The sequence below is a fragment of the Lynx rufus genome, unplaced genomic scaffold, assembly GCF_022079265.1.
Source record: "Lynx rufus isolate CCGP_SWC_20201006 ecotype Redwood Valley unplaced genomic scaffold, mLynRuf1.p SCAF_6, whole genome shotgun sequence".
NCBI classification, from domain to species: Eukaryota; Metazoa; Chordata; class Mammalia; order Carnivora; family Felidae; genus Lynx; species Lynx rufus.
In genome coordinates, this window is record NW_025814878.1 from 116,861,577 (window position 1) to 116,870,610 (window position 9,034).

The following is a 9,034-nucleotide window of genomic DNA, read 5'->3' on the forward strand; positions in this document are numbered from 1 at the left end:
GGGGGCACCGTGGCTCACTTCCACAACTTTATTAAACAATAAGAGTCCGGCGTGTAAATAAAAAAACACCTGAGTTCTAAGGCTGCGTCCGCCTCCACGCAGCCGCCCCACCCCGCCCGGGTCTGAGCCCGCACTCTCAGGAGCTGTGCTTCTGCCGCTTCCAGAAGCGCTTGACGTCGCTGTGCCCGGCCGGGGTCACCACCATCAGCCTCTTGGCCGAGTTCTCGAACACCAGAACGCCCAGCTCACGAGCGTGGGCCAGCAGCAGCTCAAAGTCCACTTGCGACAAGAACTGATTATACAGTACACCTGGAGTCCGCAGGAAAGGGGCGGTGGGAGAGAGAAAAGGCAAGAACTGAGACCCCTGCGTGGCAGCCTCGGGTCATTGGCCTGGGCTTGCCACCCACCACAATCTGAAAACTAATTCTCTATGCTTGTCTGTTTCAGGGCTCATCCTAACACTAGCGTGATCCAGCCATATTCAGTAAGGCAATGTAACACAGTAAAGAAACCCAACTAATGCTCACCAAATCGGAGAAATTAATGTGAATTATCCCTCCCAATTCCCTCTTCTACTGAATCCAAATTGCACAGATTTGAGACAATTTACTTACTACTACAGGCTCATCCCCAAAATAAAAGTGTTTTGCCAGCTTTTCTCTACCAGCCCATACAGTAAACAAAAAAATAAAATGCATGAATAGCTTTTTCAGTTCATCAAGACTAAATTGTCTTTCTTCTGGCCAATGACCAAGAACCAACCACCAGAAGCCACTCACCCTCAGTGAACCGGAGTCTGTCCCTTTCTAGCTCCCACAGCCGAATCTGGTCCGTGATGGTGGGCGGCAGCACAGGTGACTGTAGAAGCAAGAAATGGCTATAAGATTCAGGAATACTGCCCCAGGCAACCCCAGCTGTCTACTCCCCGGACTTGGATGCCCCTTTCTCTTTTCCATCACTTCATCACCAGGTGCCAGGGGCTGTCAGCCTCCAGCAGCTTGATACCTGTTTGAGCATCACTGGGTGGGCCCTTGTCCTTAGGAAATGGATGATCTAAGAAAACAGACAAGAATGGGATCAGGAGCTCAAGTAAGAGGGCAGGAAAGCTACCTAAGCTGTCATCTGATGTCAGTAAAATATCACCTTACTATTTAAAAATCCATAGCCATGCCTGTCTTTAACCCATCCCTGTTCAGATGTTGTCCCAAGTTGCTGTTCCTATTGGTTATGTCTGCTAAATGTGCTCTAGCACATTTGCCCTTTCCATAGTCTTGTTTTGTTTTTTTCTTTAAAATAGCAGCAACTATTAACTTTTGAGCACTTACTGCATGGCAGGCTCTGAGCTAAATGCTTTACTGCTATTCTCTCATTGAATCCTCCCAAAAACCCCGTAAGGTGAGAACCGTCATTATTTCCATTTTCCAGATGAGGAAACTGAGGCTCAGAGAAGTGAAGCAACCAAGCTGTTTATGCAGATAGGAAGTGGTTAGTAGTGAAGACACAAATCTATACCTCCTCCCCCATGTTTTTGCCCATGGAGGGTCTGCCTTTTCCCACAGTTAAAGCCTTGACTTCTCTTCGTATGCATGGTCTATACTCAAACACAAAGAACTCACCGCCATCTACTGTAACAGAGCCAATGTTAGCCTCTGTAAGATGAGTACATTGTACCCCATAGCCAAAGTGCAGTCTATCTTCCCACCCCCACCTTCCCCAAGTGGGGGTACCTGCTGGGCTGTGATGCCACTGGCGATGGCCTGCTGCACGCTCTCCCGGGTCACCTGCGCCACCACCATGTTGGGGAAGCGATAAAGCATCTCTGAGAAGAGAGCAATCAGGGCGATCTGCAGCTCCGACTCTGACCCAGGGATAGGAAGAGAAGATAAGGAGGCTATCCCCATACCCAGACTCCCTCATTACCTTCAAGTGTGAGGAGGAATGTCAGAGAACTCTAAACTGCCAGGTAAATATAAACGTAAACTGGCACTCCCTCCCCACTCCCATCCCCAACCTGCTGTCCTTGGGGCCCTCTGTCTGGCCTCACCTGTGTAAGCATACAGTCGGTAATTAGTTTCCACAACAATGAAGCCTGGCTGATGGGCAGTACCCCCAGCTCCAGAAACACCTGACGAGAGATTAATGGCCAGTCGTGTGGGGTAGTACCGCCGAGATTTCCTCTGGAAAAGACAGAAGGGAAAGGCAGGGGGCCCTCGCTCAGGTGTCACTAACCAACATCTTCCTATCTGAGACAGACCCCTTCCAGGGCACAAAGCCTCAACTCACAACTTGTCTCCTCCAAGGGACCCAAGTATTCAGTCCTGGCAACTACTTCCTGCTACTGTCCCCTGGGACCCACTCTTTTTGTTTTTTGTTTTTTGTTTTGTTGTTGTTTTGGTATAGTTGACATACAATGTAACATTAGTTTCAGGTACATAACATAGTGATTCAACAACTCTACACTTACCCTATACTCACTACAAGTGTAGCTAACACCTGAGACCCCACTCCTTTTTATTTTATTTTTTTTTTTTTTTATTTTTTTTTTTAAATTTTTTTTTCAATGTTTATTTATTTTTGACAGAGAGAGACAGAGCATGAACGGGGGAGGGGCAGAGAGAGAGGGAGACACAGAATCGGAAACAGGCTCCAGGCTCTGAGCCATCAGCCCAGAGCCTGACGCGGGGCTCGAACTCACGGACCGCGAGATCGTGACCTGGCTGAAGTCGGACGCTTAACCGACTGCGCCACCCAGGCGCCCCTCCCACTCCTTTTTAAAGGCCAAGGCAACAGACCACCCTGCCTCTTCCCTAGAAGCCGTGTATCTGGGTATTCATACCTTCCTCTGGAAAACAAGCCCAAACTCACGCAGATGTTGCAGGAAATTCAACAAAGAATCACTCATACCTTCCACAGAGTAATCCTGGGAAAGAGAGGTGCCCAGTTGGAATCCAAAATACATCCTATTCTCCCCCTCTCAACCCTATACACTCATTCCCTCTTTTCCCATCTGTGCTTTGTTCATTCTTATCTTTCACACTTTTGTCCATAACCTGACTTCCCCTTCTCATCTCTCCACCCATCAGCTTGCCCACACAAGCCCCCAGCTCCATCCCCCTGTTTACCTTGCCCAAAGTAGAGAAGCTGAGCTGGAAGAGGAAGGAGAGAATCTCCACCAGGTCCATGCCCCGACTCTAGGGAGGAATGGACAGAAACAAAGTAGGAGGGATGGAAGGGAGAGAATGAGGGAAGAGAACATCAGGAAATAGTCTGCAGGGGTAGTCTCTTCATGGGTCTTGAGAAGAGCAGAGCATGCCTGGCCTCCTCACCTGGGCTGTCTGCAAATACTGCAACATAAAGTACCAGAGCTGGGCAGGGGTGTCCAGCAACAGGAATTGGAAGCCGGCCGACGTAATGCAGGGTGGCTCTCCAGGTTCAGTGCTAGAGACATAGACAAAGACAAGGGTAGAGGGATGCAGAGAAAAGCCACCATCCCCACTTGTCCTCTCATGTTTTTTCTTGATTTCTCTCTGGCTGTTCTCCACTCAGCTCTCCTTTTTCAGTTAACCACCTGTAATCCTAACCCACCCTGGACACTCAGTTTAGCAGGGATCTGATGTACCTCTGGTTTCCTTACCTCTTCATGAGCCCAGCCTGGCTGAGAAGCTGAGCCAAGTCCTGGCTGACGGCTGCACTGGGGGAGCCCACCATGAAGTGCAGGACCACCTGAGAAACAGAAGTGAACAGAGAGAACAATGCTCTATGGGCCAGTGGAAGTATGAGCACAAGCCGAGACAGAGTCCCAAGTCCTCACCTCCCATCGCTCCTCGGCATACTTGTCAAGTGAGGGAACATCCCGGGCGTGCTTGTCTGGACCCAGTTGACTTGTGTCATCAGACCAGGCCTTACCCCTATGCCAGGATGGGCAAAGAGTAAGGAACCCTGCCAGTGTTTCCTGCCTGTTCCCCTGCCCTATTTCCCCCCCTTATCTCCATGGGCTATGAGTAGAAGACATTTCTTTCCTATAGCATGCAGCTACATCTAGTCCAACTTATTCCTAAACAAGCTCCCAAAGGTGGAGCCCACTAAGTCCCAGAGAGGCCCCTCAGGGGCACCCCCTCCAGCAGTTTAATTAGCAGTTTAATTCCTAGTTCCCCTCTCCTAGCTTAGGAAGATGGAAGTGACATACCCACCCAGAAGGGCAATGCGGAGGTTCTGGCGGAAGATGGGGTTAAGGATGAGGCCCTGGAGACCACCAGGGAGCAGCTGGGTGTGCCAGATACGGAGGCCACTCAGCAGCCCTGTACTTTCCTCTTGAGCTCTGAAACAGAAGCAAAGAGGTGAGGGGGTGTCTAGAGAACAAAAACAAGGAGGCCCACAAAGGCTCCTATTTCTGCCTTTGCTGAACTGGTAATCCCTTGGAACACTATTTCAGAGTGAAATCAGTGTCTTCTTAAGGCAAATTTCTTACTGCAATACCTACCAGAACCTTGTTGTAGACATCACATCTTTCCAAGGGGGAAAATACAGTATGCAGAGTTTCCCAAACTTATTTAAATACAAGCTTTGGGATATATCCATTAATATTTCCTGGAAGTGTCCCAAGGAACACTTGGAATATCTAGCTGTTGAGAAACGTGTATCTGGCTGAGCATGCAGCAGAGACTCACTTGCTGAATTCCTTCTTCACCCACAGGGCTACAGCAGCTTGTGGCAAAGGCTGCTCCAGAAAGAGCATCCGCATCACCCAGTTCTTAGCCAAAGAGGGGAGCTCCCTGGAAGGGGGTAGAGATAAAATGTTATTATCAAAAACTGCCTCATCTGCATCTCTGCCCTCAACAGCCTCTTAAACATCTCATCCCACTCCCCACACCTTTACCAGTCTTGCTGCCCCCATTAACTCCATCTGTTTTGGCCTGACACACTTTAATCTCCAAGCCCCCCAAAGCTAAGCTTCAACCCATAACTTATTCCAGTGTGCTGGCCCCATTACATTTCCTAAACGTGGTCCCTGCCATGAAGGGGATCCTTACCTAAACACAGCCAGACAGGTGGCAGGGTGCCCATACAATCGGTCCAATATGCCAGGGCTCAAGCCCCCTAGGAATTCCTGCAGGTTCCTGCATTGTAGGTGGACTCGGTTCAGTCCGCCCCTTGAGGGGGTGCTCTCCATCACCTGAGAGATGCAAAGTCAGAAATGCACCCCCCCCAGTCCATGTCAGTGTCATCCCTCACCTCACCTCCCAATTCCAGATCCACTGGCCCCCACAATAACCCATTCTTTCTGTGATTTCCTTTTCTATATCATTCATCTCTCCTTTCTCCCAAACCTAACCAACCTCCTCTCCTCTCCTGCCTCCTCACCTCACTTCTGGCCTTAACTCCAGTCTTCTCTCAATTTCCAAACAAATGAATTGTTAATAGTCCCATATTGGCAAAATCATTTTTTTTTATTTCAATATCTTGTCTCATCTTTACCAAAGCAGTGACAAGGAAACTTGTTTGAGCCCAATCCTCTCTCCCTTCCACCTCTTCTGGTCAGATCAGCTTATGAGCTCCAAATCTGTCAATCCTTCCCATCTTATTTCTCGGCCCCACAGGTCCTGCCGGGCACAGCAATGAACTACCTTTCTCCTCCTTGTCTCCCAAATCTACGCCCACCTTTCCTCTTTCCCCTCCAAGACTATACCGCATTCACCCTGATCCATACGTCCGATCTCCTAACTTCTCTCCTACTTTCCTCCTACTCCTCGCCTCTCACTCAACTCTCTTATACCTCCCCAACCCCTCTCTCTCGGCCCCCCTACCACTCTGTGACGATTCCCCCGCCCTCGTGCACCCTGAGTCTCAAGTCGTCGCTTAACCGGAGCTAATGTCTGGCGTTGGCTCCCTGGAATAGGAGAATGTACGATGGAAAACGAGAGAAAAAGATGGGGAGAGGGACAAAGAACTAGACAGGAGTCCAGAGTGTAGGATTCAGAAGAGAAGGAAAGGAGGGGAAGGAGTGGAAAAGTAGGAAAGATAAGAACAGGCACTGCACTCACCCGCCCGCCGCGGGGCTTTCTGGGAATTGGAGTCTTTTCTGGACTCACCCTAGGGTGAGCGGAAGCGCGTCTGACTACAACTCCCAAAAGGCACCGCGGGGAAGCCAAGAGGAGGGAGCCTGGCCTTTAATTGAGAGTCCGAGACACCGGAGGCAGCGCCACTTAGTTCCGCGTCGCTTTCCGCTCACGCAGCTAACGGCGAGTCTAACCGACCTAGGCGGAAGGCGGGACCCAAGGAGGAGAAGGGCCGCTAGGGCTTGCTGTCAGAGGCAAGCGTCTCCTAAGTGAGACGCTTAGTTCAGAGACCCACGAAACTGAGCTCCTTGAGCTCTTTGCTTCTCGTAAAATTGAAATACAGCACTCTCTAGAGCGTTTTCGCAAGTTAGGAGTACCACTCAATGCGTCTTACTCGGCTTGTAAGTACTCAATAAATCTTAATTGCCACGTCCACCATGCTCCCACCAACCCGTTTCGTTAGAAGATCCTAATACAGTTGTTTTAGGAAACCAATTGTTGGGTCTGATTTGATTTATGAAGCTGCTGCAGGAAAAGGGAAGGGAACGTCTTAAGCCAAAGCCAGAGCTACAAGTACCCCCAAGTTCCAATAAAGCAAGTTTTATTATTTCCACATTACAGACTAGAAGACCGAAACTAAATGGGATTAAGAAATTTGCCCACAGGGGCGCCTGGGTGGCTGGGTCGGTAGAGCGTCCAACAGCGGCTCAGATCACGATCCGGGTTTGTGAGTCCCAGTCCTGTGCCTCGCCCTCTGTCAGGGCGGAGCCTGCTTCGGGTCCTCTGCAGCTGCACCCCCTCCCCCGCCCCGCCCTTGCTCCCGTCCCCCTCCCCCTCACGCTCTCTCTCAAAAATAAACATTAAAAAAAGACGAAATTTGCCAATCATTCATCTAGAAAATCCTGAAGCTGGGATTTGAAGTACCTGTGAGGGACCGTGAACCAAAATGGCAAGAACTGTGTAAGACTTGGTTATGCTTTGTAGCTCACCTGGTGCTTGTTTTGTTGTTCCATCCTTTAGCAATTGGTGTATAAAGCCCACAAAGAATGACACAAAGCTGACAAAGCTTTTTTAAGGCTAACGTTAAGTACAATAAGAGACAAATTAGTCTGGGAAGAAATATTTGACAAAATAGACAATACAAAGAACTTTTACAAAGCAAGAAGAAAAAGAACAGAATAGAAATATTGTAGAAAGATGTAACAGGCAATAAACAGAAGAAATACAAATTGTTTATAATCGAATGAAAAAGCTTTCTTCACCAGTAATTAAGGTAAAGTAAGTTAAAGAAACAATACAATATCTGATTAGCAAATATATATATATATACATGTGTATATAATGTATATGTATATACATATAAAATACATATGTATATATATACATATATAAAATATATATTAATGTATATATAATGTATATGGGTGTGTGTGTGTGTGTGTGTATATATATATATATATATATATATGTAAACAAACCTCAATGTTGTCACCACAGAAAAACATACAGTAGTCTATACTTGTGTTGAAAGTTGACATAGTCACACCTTTTGGGGGGCAATTTGGCAGTATGTACCAATTATTTTAATGTGGCTGCCATTTGACCTACCAATTCCACCTTTAGAAATGTATCATGGAAATTCTCCCACATGGATACAGAGATTTACATGCAAAGATGTTTATTGAAGTTGTTATTGTATTATGAAAACAATGGAAACAGCCTGAATGTCCATTATGGGGGGTTAGTTAGATAAAATGTGGGTCATTCCAAGAATGTAAAATACTGGGCAACACTTAGGATACTGTATGCAGAGTGACTGAGCTATGTACAACCTATCATGAGGAGAAGAAAAGCAGATTACAAAATGCCATGTATAGTTCAATGCCATCTTTGTAAGAAGCTTCTGTGTGTATGTAAAACTGCAATAGGTCATATGCTTCATTTTGACAAGAGCAAGCAAGGGGAAGCTAGGCAGACCGGGTCACAGTTTCCTGCAGTGTAGCAAAAACTCTTTAAGGCTACCCTGTCCAGAACAGGAGCTACTAGCCACCTGTGGCTATTTAAATTTAAATTAACTAAAATAAAATTTTAATTTTTTTAATGTTTATTTATTTTAAGAGAGAGAAAGAGGACAGGAGCAGGGGAGGGGCAGAGAGAGAGGGAGACACAGAATCCAAACCAGGCTCCAGGCTCTCTGCTGTCAGCACAGAGCTGGATTTGGGGCTTGAATTCACAAACCACGAGGTCATGACATAAGCCAAAGTTGGACACTTAACCGACTGAGCCACCCAGGTGCCCCATAACTAAAAATTTTATATTAAGTTCCTCAGTCACATTAGCTCCATTTCAGGCACTCAATAAATAGCCACATGTAGCTATTGGCTACCTATTGGATGGTGCATCTAGAGACCATTTATGTCTATGATCACAGATTCTCTTGGTGAGCCCTGCTTGAAGGGATGCAGTGGATAGGGGCTAGTTGTCTGATGTCAAGAAATGAGCACAGGCTGAGTTTCTGGAGCTGGCCTTTAGGAAGATAATCAGCCTGGGCTCCTAGGAACTTTCCTTTTTAGGATTATCCAGAGTGTGATGGAGAGTTCACAACCTCCTCCCCTCAGGCAGCATCCTGGAGAGAGAACACAGAGCCAGGGGCCCACTGGCTGCTTCTTACCAGTTTTGTAGCTTCCTGGCTGTGCTGCCTTTGGCAAGTTGCTTAGAACAGAGACGTTTTCTTTTCTGTGAAATGGCAATAATTTTAACTATTTCATATGTTGTATTAAAAAAGATATAATATGTAATAAGGATGGTCCTGACACATAGTAGGTGCTCAGAAAATATTATGGTTATTATTTTCTTTTTTAAAAAATCACACCTGTAGTAAGTACGACAAAGAAGTCGTGTGTTCTGAGAGCATCAAGAGGATTTGATCTGGTTGGTCAAGTCAGGGAAGAGTGCCGAAGGACAAGCAGGACTTAACA

General features: G+C 47.1%; 1 protein-coding gene across 3 annotated transcripts; it reads right to left on the reverse strand.

Moving 5' to 3' along the window:
* Nucleotides 1–6: 6 nt before the first annotated feature.
* GTF2H4 (general transcription factor IIH subunit 4) lies at nucleotides 7–6,019 on the reverse strand. Of its 3 annotated transcripts, none has more exons than XM_047101968.1 (14): nucleotides 5,805–6,019; nucleotides 5,031–5,173; nucleotides 4,668–4,772; nucleotides 4,187–4,318; nucleotides 3,812–3,908; nucleotides 3,635–3,723; nucleotides 3,327–3,438; nucleotides 3,123–3,191; nucleotides 2,837–2,920; nucleotides 2,045–2,177; nucleotides 1,728–1,819; nucleotides 1,006–1,053; nucleotides 780–858; nucleotides 7–309 (listed from the first exon to the last, which is right to left on the reverse strand). In XM_047101968.1, exons 2-14 carry the CDS (start codon nucleotides 5,168–5,170, stop codon nucleotides 137–139), a joined length of 1,353 nt encoding a protein of 450 aa, XP_046957924.1. In that variant the 5' UTR covers nucleotides 5,171–5,173; nucleotides 5,805–6,019; the 3' UTR covers nucleotides 7–136. The 3 variants fall into 3 exon arrangements, with proteins under 3 accessions (XP_046957924.1, XP_046957923.1, XP_046957925.1); XM_047101967.1 differs by having other exon boundaries at nucleotides 1,728–1,858; XM_047101969.1 differs by lacking the exon at nucleotides 1,006–1,053 and having other exon boundaries at nucleotides 1,728–1,858.
* Nucleotides 6,020–9,034: the final 3,015 nt, after the last annotated feature.

Coding starts and splice junctions, on each gene's coding strand:
- GTF2H4 (XM_047101967.1), bottom strand. CDS start 5,170: ATGGAGAGCACCCCCTCAAGGGGCGGACTGAACCGAGTCCACCTACAA. Junction 1,859..2,044: donor CCGACTGTATGCTTACACAG/GTGAGGCCAGAC, acceptor TCCCTGGGTCAG/AGTCGGAGCTGCAGATCGCC. Junction 859..1,005: donor ACCCAGTGATGCTCAAACAG/GTATCAAGCTGC, acceptor TTGCTTCTACAG/TCACCTGTGCTGCCGCCCAC.